The sequence below is a fragment of the Myotis brandtii genome, unplaced genomic scaffold, assembly GCF_000412655.1.
Source record: "Myotis brandtii unplaced genomic scaffold, ASM41265v1 scaffold251, whole genome shotgun sequence".
Taxonomy (NCBI): domain Eukaryota; kingdom Metazoa; phylum Chordata; class Mammalia; order Chiroptera; family Vespertilionidae; genus Myotis; species Myotis brandtii.
The window spans coordinates 3,718,087-3,737,851 of record NW_005359516.1 but is presented as its reverse complement, the minus strand read 5'-3'; the positions used below and the strand labels follow the sequence as shown (position 1 = coordinate 3,737,851).

The 19,765-nt window shown below is 44.1% G+C and overlaps 1 protein-coding gene across 1 annotated transcript; it reads left to right on the top strand.

Annotated features, from left to right (window-relative positions):
* The first annotated feature begins 1,213 nt into the window (after nt 1-1,213).
* ARHGAP25 (Rho GTPase activating protein 25) lies at nt 1,214-19,100 on the top strand. Its single transcript, XM_005867820.2, has 8 exons — nt 1,214-1,244; nt 3,884-4,091; nt 8,781-8,913; nt 9,735-9,808; nt 11,494-11,615; nt 12,420-12,616; nt 15,419-15,951; nt 18,232-19,100. The coding sequence occupies exons 1-8, from the start codon at nt 1,214-1,216 to the stop codon at nt 18,437-18,439; spliced, it is 1,506 nt and encodes a 501-aa protein (XP_005867882.2). The 3' UTR covers nt 18,440-19,100.
* The last annotated feature ends 665 nt before the right edge of the window (nt 19,101-19,765 follow it).

Below are 19,765 nucleotides of genomic sequence, written 5' to 3'. Positions count from 1 at the left end.
GAGAGAGAGAGAGAGAGAGAGAGAGAGAGATGACGGAGATAGAGCTACGGAGAGACCTGGAGCAGATATGTGGATTTTAAGTTACCGGTTTGTAGGTGATATCCCAATGTCTAGAGTGGGAGGACATCTGAGCTGAAATGCCAGGAAATGGCACAGCAGGTGGAAGAAGGTGCACAGTAAAGGAGACTGCAAAAGAGCCCATAGAGATGTGGGGATAGAATGAGAGTGGGTGATTTTGTACTCATGTAGGGAGAAAGTCTTGAAAAGGAAGAAGAATCACCCCTATCAGAGTCTTCAGTGAAGACCAGTGGAGTGTGGGATACGCAGAGGAGGGCACTGGAAATTTTTGGGGGCAGACTGTGTGGAAAGATGCAGGCTGATTAAATCAGATGGAGAGGATTGAGGGGTTGGGAAGTGGATGCTAAGGGCAGAAGTAAGGGCTGTGAGGGTGGACGACTCAAGAAGGAGACTCGTTGTTTTTTGGATGAATATACTGGTGAATAGAAGAAAGGACAGCATTGGGTGTTTGAGACCTGGGGTAGGAGATTAGTCTTTAATAAATTAGCAAAGACTTAGACACATGTGGGCTCTTTCAATTGAAAGAGAAAAATACAAAAAGAGAAGGAGTGAAATCTTGGAAGAGGTGAACAGGGTGGAGGACAACACTATCTTGGAGGAAGCACAGGGTCCTTTTCTCCCTCTAAGAGAGACAGGCAGGCAGACAGGAAGAAGAATGAGAGAGGCAGGGACTGGAAATGAGGGAGTTCACTCATGATGTCCTCAATTTGGGGAGATAAGGGAAAGAGGAGACAAGGTCACCTGCTGAGACAGGAGAGGGAATGGTGGTGAGCTCAAGGGAAGTGGTGTAGCTTTGGAACCGATCTTACAGAGATTGGAAGTACACATGTCCATGAAATGTTAGGCTACATTCCTGCATGGCTCCCAGTGTCCTGACAAAGGCGTGGAGAGGGAGTGGAAATCAGCAGAGTGGAGATGATGGAGAGAAAAGATGTGGGGAATGAGTGCACTGGTGAACGTGACATTGAAATGACTGACTGTGGAGTATGGGAGGAAAAGAGAAGGAACACAGGACAAGACTGATGGACTCAGAAGAGGAGAGAAGTTAGAGGACTGACTGCAGAGGGGTATAAGAAGCAGCTCGATTCCAGATCACCTGCAAAGTGGACCTGCCTTCTGCTTGGGGACCTTGGAAATGCTGCTCACATTTGACAGCTCTGATAGCTGTGTGCACACTGTCACATTGTGTTGGGGAGATCTTCCCTTAGGAGGCCCAGTGGGCCCCTTGAATTCAAGTTTCAACTACTCGGAAGCACATCCACCTCTCCCTTTGAAGTGCTTCTCCCTAGACCCCTCAAAGGGAATTTTACAAATGCCGTGTGGCCTATATTTTAAGTCAGATCATTTTAATTATTTCCCTCCAATTTGGGGAATATATCTACCCAGGTCATTTCATGGACAAACAGCAATCTAATTTTATATTGTATTGACATTCTCTCGTTGTTTTTCATTATTTTGCATGGGGTCTTTTCATTTTCATAATTTGATGACAAGCTAATTGAGCATAACAGTCCCTTACTCTGTGTAGCCAATGGAATGCCATGTGGCCTGCTCCTGGCACATGGCAGGGTACTCAATAAATGTTAGCGTGAAGCTGAATTTATCTGCTGAGATCTCGACTAGTGTTTAAACTAAATAAATGCCAAAATTATCATGAATCATGGAAAGCATTTGCTTGAAGATGAAATGACTTATTAAGTAATTTAGCAAAATTTGTTGACTCTACCTGTGCCAAGACCTACGCTAAACACTGGGAGTAAAAAGAGACCAACCCCATATTTCTGGCATGAGGGAGCCTGTAGTTATACAGAGGGCACAGGGGTATACACATAATTACAGCACAGTGTGGAAAGGGATTGGATATTTGAGAAGGATACGGATACACAGAGTAGAGATAGAATCTCTCAGGCTGGGGTCAGGGAAGGCTTACCAGAGGTGACAATACTTGAATGGAGCCAAGGAAGACCAATGGAATTCGAGCAGACAGAGAGGGGAGAGAAGAACAGACTGGGCAGTGAGAAGGGACCATTCAAGGGCATGAACACTGGCGAGCACTGTGGGCTTTCGGAACACCAGGTGAGGTGCCTTTGAGGGTGTGGCAGGAAGTCAGGCCAGAAAGGTAGGTGGGTGCCAGACTGAATGCCAATCTAAAGAATGCCAGCCCCAGCTTCCAAACTTCAGCCACAGAAATATTTAATCAGTGTCACTGAAACACAAGTGAAACAGACAACAGCCCAGCAGGTCTCGTTGGGAGTAGGGAGAACAGAGACTCACTTGTTCAGCTGCTCCTGGATCCCATGCCCTCACCTCTCAAGCACTTGATGTGATGAGGGAAGGGCTTCAGAGGAAACCCCGAGGATTTTGAGGGGTAATTTGAAAAACACTGCTGTGGTAATTTGGGAAGAAGTGGCTGACTATTAAAAATAAGGGGGAATACGCTCAGGTAGACCAGTGGTTTAGAAAGGTAAGTAGTAGGAGGGCTTTGAACATAGTAGAAGAGAAGAAACACCGTCATAGATGAGAAAGGAATCCAGCCTGGGCTGGCCTGGGACAATGGATAGGAGTGGAAAGGACATGGGAGATTCGAGAACCCATTAGAGCTCTTGATAGGTGGAATCCACATTAATTAGAGACTCGTCCAGGGGACCAACTAGAGAGAGAATCATGGGAAAAAACCCAAAGGCTTTGGGAACCCGTGTCCAGGGCTTGAAGTGGTTGGTGCCACAGACCTAATTATAACAGAGGGAAACTCAGGCAGGACAGAGCTGAAACCATAACCTGTCTTCTGAACTTCCAGGCCTCGTGGGAAAAAATGAGTAGCCACTGATTATCCTGATTTAGAAATTAACTTTATTACACCGCTGGGGTGGAAAAAGGACAGAGCCAAGCGCTGACAGGGCTGGGGCGGAGCTGGTCCGTGCATGCATTGCTGGAGGCACTGTCATTTGGAACAGTGTTTTTGGAATGCGATTTGCATACCATCGAGTGATTAAAATGTTCAAGCCATGTGAACTAGTAATTCTACATGTGGGACTTTGCCCTAAGGAAGTAGTTCAAAAGACGAAATAGCCTGGGCTCATCCATCCAAATGTCAAATAATTAATTAAACAATTAATTAGAAAAAAATACATTGTGCTACGTACATTCCAGGAACTCTGCTAGGCGAATGAATATGTTCTCTGTGTGGCAGTGTTAAAATAGTCAAGCACAGTAAACCAACCTAAATTATTCAAACGCCACACTGGTTTAACACGCTCTGAGACATCCATGTGACAGACTTATGCTTAGTGTGATATAACACAAGCAGGTTATTCAAAATCACCTGCTCGCTGCTGTGGTTAAGAGCACATTCTCTTGCATGTACTGCCTGGACTTGAATTCTGATGGTACCATGCCCTGGTCTCTGACCTTGGCAAGTTCATCAGTGCCTCTAAGGCTCAGTATCTCTAACAATAAGGTGGGCATAACAGTTGATACCACTTCGTAGGATTGCTGTCAAGATTAAACAAGAAAAGATATGCAAAGCGCTGAACACAATTCCTAGCACACTGGATAAAAGTGACTTGTTACTTTAAATACGTAAAAATGTGTGTCAAGAGAAAAAGACTGACAGAGACTGGCCCAGTTTCCAGCCCCAGGAAATATTGTGGGCGACTTGTTTCCTCTATTTTGTTTAGTATCATTTCCCCAAAACCTTTGAGGTCATAGGCAACACAGAAATTCAAGAAATAGGCAAAGCGCTCTGACCTGTCCGTTCATCCAACGGGACTCAAAATAATGGGCAGGTGCTGCTTTTCTCTTCCAGCGGTGTTTGGCCAGCGTTTGGATGAGACCGTGGCCTATGAGCAGAAATTTGGCCCCCACCTGGTGCCCATCCTCGTGGAGAAGTGTGCTGAGTTCATCCTCGAACATGGCCTGAATGAAGAGGGCATCTTCCGGCTGCCTGGGCAGGACAACCTGGTGAAGCAGCTCAGAGATGCTTTTGACGCAGGGGAGAGGCCCTCCTTTGACAGGTACGCTGCCTTCACCTCGCCCTCCCCTCTGCCTTGACTTGCGTAAGAGGACTTTTCTCTTCCAGTTGAGCTATGGGACTCACACAGACACTGCCAAGAGCCCTGGCTTGCAACAGAAAGAACCTTTGTTTTGCTCGTAGTTTAGAATGTGGGAGCCTGGGGCACAGTTAGGAGAGCATGGTGATCCATTACCTGAGAGAGATGTGAGCTCCACCGAGAGCCTGCTGGGCAGACTCAGGAGATGTTTAGGATACAGGGGGAGGGAAGTATGGGGTAGAGGGAAAGATGTGTCCTAGTTCCAGGCCCAGCCTTCAGGGCAGATAAGGAACGTGGGGCTGAGTTGCCTGTACAACAGACTGGGTGTGGTGGAGAACGCACCATGTCCAGATCCAACCAAGGGCTGCGATGGTCTCCCTCAGCTTTCCTGAAGCGACCAGAACCGGCCCTTGTTAGTGTGGGAGAGCACAGTCCTATCCAATTCTGAACTTAGTTCTGAGCCCTTCTGGAGGGAGTACATACTAACAGGTTGGCTGCCTGGTGTTTTCCCATGGATGTTGCCCAGCCCTGTTTGGGGCATATCTGGTGCAGGGACATTTCTCCCCACCATTCCCCTCCCTCCCCACCTCCTTCAGCCTCCCAGCCAAGGTTTTCTTGTCTGCTATGCTCAGCTAGGACAACCACCACCCTACAGTGCACGCGCTCTGCTTATTGTGCAATATTTGCCTTGGTTGCTTGCATGCACTTGTCCTGCTGGCAAGGAAAAGTCATTATTCTTTCCAAATCAGCGGCCCATAAACTAAGATTTAGCAATTAAGGCCTGAGCACTATCCAGTTTCCAAAGGTTGAAATTCTTCACAAGCTCATTGAGGACTGAAGAGCGGGGCTGATCCTGGGGAAGGGTGAATAGCTGGGTGTCATGCTGTGTGGATAGTCTCACTGCTCACCTCTCCCTCTCCTGTCCCTCCAGTTCCCAGTGTTTCCATTCTGCCTCCGAAGCATCTCTAACACCCATCCATTTCCATTCTCACAGCCACTGTCTTAGTTTGGACCACCGTAGGCCTGTCTTTGCTGTCCTTGGCACATAACAGGTTAGTGTAGCAAGGGTGCTATATTTTAATAGGAAAGCGATGGGGTGGAGTTGTTACTTGATTTATACCAGGTTATGGGCATGAAATTTAAGGACCTTTTAGCATCACCATAAATTGATTTTCATTACCAGGCACTCGTTCAATTAAGCTTGCCACCTTTATATTCACTTTTCTTCTTATGTTTTTAATTAGCTTTGAGTTGATCAAAAGATGCAGGTGGGTTGTTGCAAAAGCCATGTGAAGTCAGCCAGGAGGCATAGAGGTGATTTTGGTTGCCAAATACCTGCCCTAGCCTCCTGCGTGTATAAAAGCAGCCTGGGTGGTAGAGTCAGAGTCTTTGATTCTTCTGAAATATTTGGATCTGGAAGGAGGAAAGTTAGCACACATCTCCACTGCCAGAACTGAGGAGTTCCCACAGCCAGAAATAGGAAGGGTCCTTCAGGGTCTTCCCAGGACTGGTTCTTTGGGCCCACATGCGCCTTGTGGGTACTCATCTAGACCCTTACCTTGGTCACATGTGCAGTTTCACTGTGAGTTCCCCAAAATTGCCTCTCTGGATGAAGGAAATCAAAGGAACTCTGTTGGCAGATTCTAGTACAGGTGTGTCAGGCTCTCATTCAAGATAAAAATATGAATTTAAAAATCTCTTTGTCCAGCCTCTACTAGGCTGGCTACTGCCTGATCACAGAGCTAGTACACTTCCAGTACCTATTGACTCTGGGAGAAACGCACAGAGACATTCTGCGTTATCAGATCAGTGCTTCAAGGGAAGGTGGGCAGAGCTATGGGGAGCCCTGGCTCACCTCTGCTGGACCAGGGCTTGAACTCAGAAGCCCCCTGGCTCCTGACTTGCTCTTAGTCTTTGATTTAAAACATTATTTAAGGATGTTCCATTGGGTTGGAGGAACAGCAAATTCAGGAAATATCATGCTAGAAATTTAGACTATAACAATGACATCCGAATCAGCCCTGTCCCAATGGGGCACCAAAAATTTACAGAAATAATTATAATTTTCATTGTATTAAGTGCTAAAAATGAAAGAGAGATGGTACTGTGAGAATTTAGAACAGGGGTTTTTGACATGATCTGGTGGATTTAGGAAGCTCCCCAAGAAAATGACATTTAAGCTGAGACAAAATAAAGAAGCATGAGGAGTTAGCCAGGCGATGCAGCCTTATCTTCCCCTGGTAAAATGAATGGGCAGCTTTCTGTGCATTTCGATGCTCTAGGATGATTTACATAGCTAACTGTGTTCTTTGATGCCAACTTTGAGGTATCTATATTGTATCTGTGGTTTATAACCCCTTTCTCTTCTAATATTGGCTATTCATGTTGTTTTAGTTTCTCCTGACTAAACTGTCTAGTAGTTTTTATTATTGTTTCTCTTCAAAAGACTGTTTTCTTGACATATCCTCCATGCTCTTTTTCTCATTCCAAATTCTTTGTTTTCTACATTCCTTCTGTGGGTGTGTTTTGAGTGCTGGGGGCTGTGCCAGGCCACACACAGTGCACTGGAGAATGGAACCCTGGAGACAGGAGGCTAGATTAGGAGGCTGAGCAGTCCTGCTGCAGGGGCGGGGCGGGGTGGGGGGGTTGGCACATGCAGGGGGAGAGACAAAAAAAATCCTCCTTCTGAAAAGTGGAGTGGAAAGAGGGGAGGGACTTGGAGATATTCATGTGACATTTGGATAGTAGAATTGAGGGGACTTGGGAGACTAATTGGATGTGAGGTGAGAGAGACCCCAATCAAACCGTAGACCCTGGATTCTGATTAAGACCTGGGTCAACATGACATTAGGAGAATGCTACTCCTGCCAGGTGTGCGCTGGTTGATTTTCTGACACTTTCTTGGGAACTTCTTGTGTATTTTGCCAAAAGGGCTTTGCCTGGGGATATTTTTAGGCAATGAATCAGCAGGGAAGTCTCTTCCTGAAACCCCACCCCCTGACTTCCTGAGGGCCGCCATGGAGCATAGACAGCCGTCTGGTCTGTGCAGGCGGAGGTACAGAGTTCACGGGCTGCAAAGGGGTTGCCTCCAACCGCTGGCTGTCAGAAACAAGTGTTCAAAAATGTGCACACAGCGCCAAGACAGAGCTTTCTAGTCAAGTCCTGGCATTCTCACTTCTGCTGCCTCTAAGGCCTCCCTTCTCCTCCTCCTGTCCAATCCACCCCTCCTGTCTCTCCCTAGGAGGTACTCCACCCAGCAGATTCTATATTCCCAATTGCTGACCAAAGGAGACACTCAGATTATCTGAACCTCTTCCCACATCACAGCTTTCTAAATACTATCAGGACTATCTCTTAAGAACATCAGTTTTTCTTGATATGAAATAAATCAATATTTCTTTACTAATGATCTTCCAGTATATGGTAGATTCAGATTTATTTTCTCTATGGAATAAATGCAACAGCTCTATAAACCAGGAGTCAGCAGACGTTTTAAAAGGGCCACATATGAAATATTTATGTGCTGTGGGCTAGATGGTCTCTGTGGCAACTACTCAACTCTGCTCTTATCTCAACTTGGCCAAAGACTATACAAAAATGAATGAGCATAGTGTGTTCCTATAGCACTTTATTTATGGGAGCTGAAATTCAAAATTTATGTCATTTTCACATGCCATGAAATGTTCTTGAGTTATTTCTCCAACCATTAAAAAATGTAAAATCCATTCTTAGCTAGCTGGCTGTACAAATATAGGCAGTGGGCCAGATTTGGCCCTGGGATCATGGTGTATCAACTCCTGCTGTAAACCAGAGAAGCTGAGCTGAAGAGCCCGTGTCTCTTTCCGCTAATCAGGCGATCGAATGAATGTTGTCTCAGTTCCTGCCGCAGGTCTCCTCCCTCCGCCTCCAGGCTGATCCACATGCTGCCGGCCCCATGCTGTAACTCCTGGTCACTCTACAGATCTTGACGAAAGAGTCCCTTGTAGCTCCCCAACTCTGCATTAAGTGTCCCTTTCCACATTTCCATATGATCCCAGGTCCAGGACTTCCCTTGTCATGGTACTAACCACACAATATTGTAATGACTTGATAACATTTAAGTTTGCACACCTCTGAGGTTCAGTGAAGTGAGGTGTCCTGTGTGTCCCTTGGGTTCACTGCTGAAAGCCTAGTGCCTGACATAGTATCTTGCACCGAATAGTTTCTTTCAAAGCTTGTTGATTGAATAAATGATGGCATAAATATATGAATGAATCTCAGAATTATTTTAAGACTCTGAGGGATCAAATAGATCAATGGACCATGGATATAAAGCAGTTATCACATAAAAAATGAGACACTAAGTACAGAATGCTAAATTGTGAGGTGCTAAGGGACTTGGAGGAAGAAGAAAGCAATGAAGATTAAACTCTTGAAGGTTTAATGAAAAAATAGACCTTGAACTTGCCTTTGATGCAGTAAGGAAAAGGTGTTGGGGGGATTATTCCATAAAAGGAATTAGCAAAAATGTTTTGGTCAATATACCTTTATCAGACTCTACTTCTCTGCAAAGCTTCCCTGCGGAACCTGGGTTCTATTCAGTGAATCACCACGGGGGAGCTGAGGAGACTTCTGGAGTTTTGCTTTCAAAGGGTGTTGCTTATTTTCTTTCAGAGATACAGATGTGCACACGGTGGCCTCCCTATTAAAGCTCTACCTCCGAGACCTCCCAGAGCCTGTGGTTCCCTGGAGCCAGTATGAGGGATTCCTGCTCTGTGGGCAACTCATGAATGCAGATGAGGCAAAGGTTGGTATCTCATTAGAGTTAGGTGTCCTGCTTGGAAAGAAGATGATGGCTACTGAACACTATTCTGGTAGGCAGGGAACAGTGTGTCAGGAGGTCCATACCTGTTGGTGAGATACTTTGTCCAACAGGAACTTCCCTGTAAACCAAAGGCAAATGAAGCCCATCATGGTGACAGCCTTCATGGGAGGTAACAATCCAATAAAGAATTGGCCCCTAATCAAATACCCCAAAGTCACTTTAAAGTTAGTAAGAGAGGGGGGAGGCATTTGATAAGGGTTTCAAGCAATATGGCCTTGTTGAGACCCACTGAGACACGAGGTCAAGCTGCCCAACTTGGAGAGCAGGTGAGAGGTCTGACTGTACTAGCGCCATGATGACCACAAGTGTCAGACATGGGCATACAAAGAATGCACGTGCCAGAGAGAGTAAGGACAGGGAGCTTTTCTTGTTCCTTTCAGCTTCAGCTGCCTGTGCGGTCTGTGGCTCCCTGAGATAATTCCTCTTCTCAGAGTTTTGTGTGTGTCTTTCAATAACTTTTTATTTTGAAATAACTGTAAATTCACAAAATGTTGCAAAAAACAGTATAGAGAGGCTCATTGTTTTCTTGTAGTGTTACTTTTTTATTTGTTCTTCTTCCAAGAACCTGAGGCAAGGACTATCAACAACTCATACCCACAGTAATTGCTTAATGAACACTTGAGATGTAACACTCCAATAGCACTGCCAAAGTGTTGCTTCTACGCAGACACCAATTATGTTCCAAGGTCTCATTGCTGGCAAGTGAGCAGGCTCATTTACTGGTATTAAAAATGTCTTTCCAGGCTCAGCAGGAGTTGATGAAGCAGCTCTCCACCCTTCCTCGAGACAACTACAGCCTCTTGAGCTACATCTGCAGGTAGGAGTCCCCCAGTATCAGCTACACAGTTTCTAGTCAAGGGGGTGAGGGGTGAAGGGGGCCTCATATATGGTGATGCAAGATGATCTGACTTTGGGTGATAGGTACACAGTGCAATATGCAGATCTTGTATCATAGAAATCCACACCTGAAACTTATATGATCCTATTAACCAATGTTACACCAATAAATTTAATAATAAGAATATAACTAAGCTCCTGGATAGAGAAGGAAAGAGTGTCTCTGTGAACTCAGAGACTCTAGTTCAGATCTTTGGAAGGTCAACTCTATTTACATAGCTCCGAGGTAGTTTCCTGTGTCCACAAGATAATTTAAAGGACCCTCTGAAAGTTTGATCGGCATACAAAATGTACATGCTTCCTCCTTAGGCTTTCCTCAGCACTGCTCAGAGTCCTAGGGCATACAATAGAACCGAAATCTTTATAATGTTTCTAGAATTATCTCCCATCATCCTGACTTAGTGCCCCAGAGGCATACACTCCAGTTCCCCTTTCTGAGGACTTGCTATGTGTCATCTCTGTGGCAGCATGTAGCATGTGCATTGACCCAGACCTGCTGAGTTGGGAGCCTGGATCTCCATGCCAGACAGAGCTGAAATTTATCTTAATTTTAAAAAATCATTTGTTATAGTTTCCAGATAATAAAAAGTGATACATGCTTGATTTGGAAACCAGGAAAATGCAACATACTGTAAAGAAGAAATAAAAATTACCCACAATCTCCTTACCCAGTAAAAATCACTATTAAGACCTGAGTGTTTTTCCTTCTGGATGTTTTGTCTCTATGATTGATTTTTACACTCATCAATATAAATTTACTGGAACAATTTTTATACCAAATTGGAATTACATATATACATGTAATTACATAAAATTACATATATATATTTGTACCCTGCTTTCTTTTTTGGCTTAATGTTCCATTGTGAACACTTTCTTATGTCATACAATAGGATTATAAATAACATCATAATATTCCATAAGCTTTTCTCATTTGGACAGACCAGCATTTATTTGATATTTTCTCTGTGTTTCAAATTTTATGTTGTTCCAGCCTATCCATTTAAAAATGGTTTCTGGAAAAAGTAGAAATTCCTTTGTTGGCTGTTTAGTTTTTCTTTAATTGTGAATCAGAAGTGCATGCCTCAATTGGGTAGAATTATAGTAAAAATTAATTGTTAATTATTGAGCACCTGCTGAGAATTTGAGATACTTGGTGCTATAATTGGAGGATGAGAGTGAGGAGGCACTGGGATTCCCATCTCTGATATTTTCCTCTCTGGAGACTTGGGTGTGATGGGTGCTGAGAGCCTGGGGGATAAGCTTATAAAGGCAGGACAAGGGGCAATCAAATGCCCATTTTGGTCCTTCTAGTCTCCTCTTAGCTCCCTGAAACTGGATCCTGCCTTCTGCCAATGTAACTCCCCTCCCTGCTCCCAGACCAAGGCCACCACCTCAGCTGGCCAGGCCCCTCCTGGTTTCTATTCTTCCTTGATCTTGAATCTTTGGGGGTGAAGCTAAACTCTCCTGGGAAGAGCAGGCTGATCCCACTCCTGAGATCAGAAGGAGAATCGGGATGCATCTCTGAGATTTCGTTGGTACCCAGAAGTGCTTTCTTCTGGTAAATTTCTATTTCTTACTCTGGGATTGCCTGTCTGTTCACAGGTTCCTACATGAAATCCAGCTGAACTGTGCTGTGAACAAGATGAGCGTGGATAACCTGGCTACTGTGATTGGTGTGAATCTTATCAGGTCAAAGGTAGAAGACCCTGCTGTGATTATGAGGGGTAAGGATGGTCCTGTGGTAAGACAGATGCAGAGGAACTAACGACAGTTACGACACTAGCCCTTATGTCTGGGCACTGATCTGCAATTTGCCATGAATTTTCAGCTGATTATTTTGTCTGAATTGTAAAATAGCCCTATGAAGTAGGCAGGGCAGGAATTATGTCCATTCTCCAGATCACAGCAGTGGTTAAAGATTTACCTAAAGGTCACACAGTACATACAATAGACTGGCACAAAAACAGTTAGCTAATGTTTCTTAATCTTTTATTATGTTTAAATACCCTTAGCCAGAGAGAGTAAACAAGTTTCATTTTATAAGCCAAGTCACAAAAAGAGTACTTGTAAAGCTGTGTTGAAAGGCTTCTGAGGCTGTGTCTGGGATCAGTGAGCAAAAGTCCTGCCGTAGAGTACTGATATCTGCCATAGATTTGGGGAGGCAATATGCCTGGCACATATTCACTGTGTGTGCAATAAAAATTGCATGTCACATTGAAGACCACATTAGGAGAGACAGATGTCTTAATTTTCTCTGCTGTTAGATTGCTAATTTCCTGATTAAAGACTGAGCCAGTGGGGTGTAAACTGAAAATAACCACCTTTCACTCCAATCCACGTGTTTGTTCTAGCTCATCCCTTTCACCACAGTGTCCTACCCCAGGCAATTAAGAAGAGTCCTATGAGGAGCCAAATGAGGTCCTTTGGGGCGCTGTGGTTTTAGAGACACTTTTGGAGACATCCCATAGGTATAGAGACCTTTGAGGACTACACCATGGTCCAGCACCACAAATCTCTTCTTCTTTCAGGGACTCCTCAAATCCAAAGAGTGATGACCATGATGATCAGAGACCATGAGGTCCTCTTCCCCAAGTCCAAGGATGTACCCCTGTCACCCCCGGCTCCCAAAAATGACCCCAAGAAACCTCCAGTGGCTCGAAGCTCTGTGGGCTGGGATGCCTCTGAGGACGTCCCAATTTCTAGGACAGACAGCTTCAGTAACACGGTAAGGTGCAGAGAGCCTTCGGCCTTCCATTAGACTCATCCTTTAATCCAGGTCATTCCATGTAAGAGCTGCTGTGGGTGGCAATTTGGGGGAGTTTTTGATGATGCTGTGGCTATGGGTACAGCTGGTACAGACTCATTGGAATGCATTTATTTATTTATTTATTTATTTATTTTTATTGTCTAAAGTTTTACATATGTCTCCTTTCCCCCCAATTGACACCCTCCCCCCACCTCCAGCCATTCCCATCCCGGGCATCTTGAAAGCTTGGCCTCTTTCAAAGTCTAGTCTCTGCTTGCATCCTGGGGGTGAGATTAGTGATGTGTGTGCCAATGACTGAGCAATGGAACTCTTCACTGAAGCACACTCTGGAGGGATACTCTTTGAAACACAGTGCAGAGCAGTTCAGTGGGAAAAGAGATATACCACCTTGTGAATGTTTGAGTGAGGGTTATTGAAAATTCTGGGTCAAAGTCCAGAGAGAACTGGTTTCCTGCTAACCCATGAAACGTGATTTCTTTCTCAGAGCATGTGATGTGTTCGTGTAATATTTCCCATGCTCTGATAAACTGTCTCAGCAATGTCAACCCCCTCATTTGTACTGAGGGCTTGGGGCTCACGTTCCCAATGTCAGAAAACTCTGCAGACTCTGAAACTTAGGTTGTTTGAGGGCAACAACTTACAAAGGTCAAATATGTTTTATATATTTATAAAACAAGTTTTTTATAAAAGAACATGTGAACTTTATATAGCAGCCTGATTCATTATGTGTGACCAAGGAATGAACTGCAAATTTCGGGTTGACCTGGTAATGTAAGTTGCCTATAGTACTTTTAATCTTGAGGATGAATAAGAAAGGATGTGGGGGAAACATAGGCAGTGGTTGGTGGTGATGTTTCTTAGGTAAAGTCTGGACACAATGCATCTTACTAACACTCAACAATTAAATTAATATTTAGAAATGCTCATACCTTGTATAGTGGCATCATCCTAGAAGTGCTTCAGATTAGCCATTGTTATGCTCATTTGACAGGTTTCTTCTTTAATGGTAACAGTGTGGGCAGTTCTGGGCAGGCACTTTGCTGGGAAATGTAAACAGATCAGCTCTGGACTCCTCACTGTAAATCTATTGGGTAGAATTTATCATGCACATTTTATGTCTCAGGATCTCAGTCTCAGGGAGGTCGACCAGATGGCCCAAGGTGGCAGCACTAGAATGTTACAGAATAAGATTTTGATCTAGTTCTCACCTCAAAACCCAGGTGCTTCTGACCCCAGACGGGGTTGCTGAAGCAGTTGATTAGCAGAAGCGTTAGAAGAAGAGTTTCAGCCCTTATGTTCAGATTTTACGTTTATGACTCATTCTTTTTTTTGGTCTTTCTCTTTGTTTTCCTTTTTAATTTAACTGAAAAAAAGTAAAAAGGAAGAAAAAGAGCTACATTGAGAAGTCCTGATCCCTCCTCTACCTTCACCCACTCCATCCTTCCCTGCCTTTTTAGTTTCTTATTTATCTTTCCAGTGTTCCTTTATGCAAATATAAGCAGATATGAATGTAAATTGTTATTTATCTCCCTTTTACACAAAATATAACAATCTCTTTTGAGTTCTCTCTCTCTCTCCACACACACACACACACACACACACACACACACACACACACACACCACACACACACTCCACTCTGTATCTTGAATTTTTCCACTTAACAATATATACTGGAGACCTTTTCATGTTAATACATAGACAGCTACCTCATATGACCTTATGTTTTTGCAGGTGTATAGTGTTCCACTCTTGTACCATAATCTACTTAACCAGCCCCTATGGATAAAAAGGTGGTTTTCATACTACAAATAAGGCTGCAATGAATAACCTTGACTAGGCTTCATTTTGTATGCAGGCAGATGTATTTCTGGGCTAAATTCCCAGAACTGGGATTGCTGACTCAGAAGGTACATAGATTTGTAATGTGTAATTTTCATTAAAATTATCAAATGAAGTTTGTGCAATTTTGTACTTCCACCAGTGATGTATAAAATAATCTGTTTCCCTACAGTTTCACCAGCAGAGGTGTACTGTCAGATTTGGGGTTCTTTTATGGTGGGGGTCCTTTTGATAGGTGAGAACTGATTTGTCAGTAATTTTAATTTGAGGTTTCCTATTATAAGAGAGTCCAAATATCTTTTCTTATATGTAAAGGCCCGCTGCATTTTCCTCTGTGAGCTCTTTATCTTGTCCTTTTCCCATTAGTTATTGGTTTTTTTTCCTTTCCATTGGTTATTGGTCTTTTTCTTCTCAATTTTTATGAACCTTATATATTAGGGAGAGTGATATGCCTTGCAGATATTTTTGCCATTTTGTCATTTCTTATGTGATTTAGCATGTGGTGATTTCTTTGTTTTAATTTTGTTCTTTTAAGTTTGGGGGCTCATGCCATGTAGGTTGAATTTATCAAATGTTTCTTTTATGGCTTCTGGATTTTGAGTCCTAGTTAGAAAAGCCTCCCCATCCTAAAGTTATAAAAGAATCCTGGCTTAGGACTCTTTTACCTTAAACATATAATGCTTTTAATCAGGGCTTCACCTTTAAAATATGAGTTCCTTCAAGTACAACGTCCTTTCAGAAAAAAAATGCCAGTCAGATAATCAACTAATGTGACCAATGAATAGATGGTCTTCTAATGACGAGTTTCATAGGTGTGCTGCCCAGAAATGCTTTCTTTCAAGCCTCTATTTTTTTTTTCCTTGGGAACATGACACGTGGGAAAAACCCATGTAACTTTCATGGCCATTTTTTTTCTAGGCCAGCGACTCAGAAGCAACCAGCCCCACTGAACAACAGCCAAGTGACATGTTTCCGGAACACAGCAGCAAAACTCCCAGGGAAAAGCCAGGAGATTGGAAGCTGCAATCACGAAAAAGGACTCAGACCCTCCCTAATCGAAAATGTTTCTTAACAGCAGCTTTTCAAGGTGCCAACAGCAGCAAAGTGGAGATCTTTAAAAATGAGTTCTGGTCCTCGTCTTCAGAGGCGAAGGCCGGGGAGGGGCATAGGAGAACACTGTCTCAAGGTGTGCAGAACTTTTCTGATGCCCAGAGGACTTCCACCTACGATAACATCCCTACCCTGCCAGGGTCCCCTGAGAATGAAGCAGGTGCACTCGCTTCCCATGCCTGCGACTCCAAGAGAGATAGTCTTTCGAGCCCAAACTCTGAAACCGGGCCTGGGACAAAGAACTCTGGAGAAGAGGGACTGGAGTCTTTGCAAAAGACGGTCCAGGAGCTGCAAAAGGAAATAGAAACACAGAAACAAGACTATGAGGAACAGATTAAAAGGTAAGTCACATACAGAGGGGAGCCACTCAGCTTCCATCGTAAGAAGCAATAGGGATTGTTCTCATCTGCCAAAGAAGTGACATTACGAACCTTCAGTTTGGAGAATACAGTAATTCTAGCAGTTAGGCCTGATAAGAAAAAAGGGTAAAGGGAGTGATGAGTGACTAAGCTAGTGAAAACTCAGCTTCAAATTAAATTCATGAAAAATGTAGCTTAATCAATTTTCTAAATAGCAATTCTTTAAGGTTCAACATGCTTAGTAAATTAAGATAAACTTAAAACTTTTTTCACATTAGTGTGATTTATTCATTCTGAGAATATTGATTGAGCACCTATTGTGCTCCAGGTGACATCCCAGCTATTGGGGAATAGCACTGAACAAAACAGACAAAAGTCCCTGTGCTAATAGAGCTTTCCTTCTAGTGAGAACAGACAGACAATACAAATAAGTAATGAAAATATATGCTATGCCCAATGGTAGAAAATGCCATGGAGAGAAATAAATCAGGGCAGGAGGTTGGGGGATTCCAGAAGGGGGCTCCAATAGGGTTGTCAAGAAGGCCTCACTGAGAAGATGGCATTGAAGCAAAGGCTTGGAGGAGAAGAGGGAGCAAGTCAGGTCTACCTATGAGAGAAGAGCAGGCCAGGCAGAGAGACCAAAGGTGCAGAGGCAGAGGAAGGAAGCAGGTCTAGGTGTTCATGCACCAGACCAGTGGTGGGCTAGAGCAGGAGGAAGTCACTGAGAGGAGAGAGGGTAGGGAAGTGGAGGCCAGAGCACAAATCAGTAGTTGGTAGAACTAAAAGGCTGGTGTGACGCCTTGGCAGTGACCAAAGCATCCTGGAGAAGACTCCCACTGTACTCTAACATGGATGCCACTGACAGGGTAGGGAAAGAACTGTCTGCCATGGAGGCAGCCACTCCTCCTGAATGGAAAAGTCTTCTGAATCCACCATCACGGGCCTCCCATCCTTGGTGGAGGGAGAAGAAACAGTCCGGAGTGTCTAAGCTTCATGCTTCAGACACATCTGTCCATGTAATCCTTACAGCAATCTTTTGAAATAGGTAATATCCCCACTTTACAGAATAAGTGGGGGGTCAGGAAGGACAAAAAGATTCCTGAAGGTCACACAACTAATTATTGGTGGGGCTGGGATTTGCACCTGCTTCAACCAGCTCCCAAGCCCATTCAGATCTTACCTCTCCACTAAAATCACTGGTCAGGATGTAGCATAATGTCTCATTTGAAATGTCTCCCGAAGCAAGAGGTAGATGGAGAATTTGAAGAAGAAAACGAGCTTTGTAATGGGAGGACCAGAAGGAATGAGACTGATTTAATTTTAAGAAGCAATAGGAAGTGGTAGACAAGAGGCATTATATGCAGAACGGGGCAAAGCCCTTGAAGACAGAAGTCAGGCATGGGCTCAGATGGGAACTTGTCTCCATGTAAAATGATTAGGCATTTGGGGGAGCAGGGAGGCAGTACCTCTCAGAATGAAACTCTGAAGCAATTTTCCAATCACACAATCTTCCCACAAGCCTGAAATCCCCTCTTTTGGCTGAGAAATGGCATATGTATTCTCATTCCTGCGAGTTAATTCAGCACAGCCAGGCAGGGGGCCACCTGGGACTAGATTAGGATTTTTGCCAGTAATAGTGAAAAGCCCCTGAATTCAGGAATCCAACAGATTCTTCACCTGGAGCAGGATTCAGAAGTGAGGGTGGCACTGCCAAGACTGCTGCTCCAAAGGGAAGTTCCCTGTACTTCTCCAAATCTTGGTTCCTAGGAGGCCTTACTAAGGGAAGGCGCTGGTCCATACTCACCATTGAAGCAGGATGAGAAGGCTCTTAAGCGTACAAAGGTGTTGGGAATGGAATCTGTGGAACATGGATGGGGCTTCAGGTGTCAATCAATATTTCTATTGAGCAGGACTAATGCGAGGTGCTGGGAGGCGGTATTGAAATAAGTATAATTAGATGTAGTCCCTTCTTTTAAAGACTATTATTGGGTGAAAGACATCAAACATAAAATGACATGAACAACAAATACAAGAGATGTCACAAGATGGTGTTAAATGACAAAACAGGCTCAGACATGCTGTGGGAATTCAGTTTCCTAGGAAATACTCACGTGGGGGTTGGGATGTAAACAAGTGGTACAGGTTGGGTATGGGTCTTGTGATGTGGAAAGGCAAATGGATAGAGGAGGGTGTGAGCAAGGGTGAAGGGGGAGTCTAGAGGTAATACTCAATTCTTTCATTCATTTCTTTCCTTCCTTGTAGCCTTGAGAAGGAAAATTATGACGTCTGGGCTAAGGTGGTGAGGCTCAATGAAGAACTGGAGAAGGAAAAGAAGAAGTCTGCAGCCTTGGAAATCAGCCTCCGCAACATGGAGCGCTCCCGGGAGGATGTTGAGAGGAGGAACAAAACCTTGGAAGAAGAAGTCAAGGAATTTGTCAAATCGATGAAGGAGCCCAAGGCTGATGCATGAGAATCCCAGGAGTACAGGGGAAGCAGCCCACAGAGGCCCAACACTGCTCCCTTTTTCCTTGCTATGTGACAGCTGGGAAGCAAAATTACTCCCTAAGAAGAGAGGACATTTGGGAGGAAAACATCACATTTCCCAGTAAATAAATCAGTGGAATTTGCAGGAAGATAAGGGTGAGCAGGGACAAAGGTGGACATCCGTTACCGCCGGAGGCTGTGTTCAAAAGGATTGTATTATTCCACTGTCGTCTCAGGCTGAGTGACTTGGAACTTTCTCTGGCTGGATGGCTATGTCCGATGGAGACATTTGAGCCAGGTCACATCTCAGGACCCAGGGAACAGGCTGTCCCCAATTGAAGCTGGACTGAGGCTTAGTTCTTTGTTGTCTAGGTGTGGAACAACTCACCTAGTCACATGGCCACGGGGCATCTCTGAGACAGAAAGGCTGAAATTGACCTTCAGCTTCTGAGTGCTCACCATGGTTTTGAGGGGCTGCCCTTACTAAAGCCAGAGCCCCATTCTAACACTTCCCAATGATGCTCCATCTCCAGGAGCTGGAAGCTCAAAATTATTAGTAGACTAAGAGAAAATGAGCAATAAACTGTATTTATGAAAGCAACATACATGAGAAAATTATATTCAAATAAAGTAACACAATAAATAAATAAAAGCAGGGCTGTTGATTCTTACACCTTCGTGAGAGTTAGTAAAAGGCCCTCTTCCCTGGGGCAGAGGCACCCCTCCACGGGCATACGGCTTGGTGAGTGGGGCACAGACTAGATTCTGGTCCTTATTTGCCTTTCAGTGGCCATAATTGCACAGGGTGGAACCACTCTGATGTGACTTCCTTTGAGGATGGTTGGGAGTTTAGGTAGTGACAGTCATATTAATAATATTTTTTTCTGTTTCACCAAAATACAAGTGATTTCACCCTTTAAAAAAGGGACAGGAGGCCCTAGATCTTTCTAGACAGCTGATTATTTCTTTAAGCCAACCTGGCAGAGACCTCTGAGGTCCCAGGCCTTGCCAGGTAGGATGGAGGAGTCTTTAATGGTTTTCTAGCGAGGTGGCCTCCAAGCTATTTTGACCATGTTACCCCATTAGTAGAAAACATTTGAGCATTCACCACTCCGATATAGAAATATTTATTTACTTATAAATTATATACATGTCACTATGTCATCTACACTAATAAAAGAGAAACATGGTAATTGGCATATGACCGCTACCCTTTTCATTGGCTAATCAGTGAGTATATGCAAATTAACTGTCAGCCAAGATGGCGGCCGGCAGCCAGGCACTGAAGCGAGCAGGGAGGCTTGCTTGCTGC

Excerpts from the sequence above, each read along its gene's own strand:
- ARHGAP25 (XM_005867820.2), top strand. The coding sequence starts at position 1,214 with ATGCTGCTCACATTTGACAGCTCTGATAGCT. Across the intron at positions 1,245-3,883 it reads ATTTGACAGCTCTGATAGCT|CGGTGTTTGGCCAGCGTTTG; the intron begins GTGTGCACACTG and ends TTTCTCTTCCAG. Across the intron at positions 12,617-15,418 it reads CAGACAGCTTCAGTAACACG|GCCAGCGACTCAGAAGCAAC; the intron begins GTAAGGTGCAGA and ends TTTTTTTTCTAG.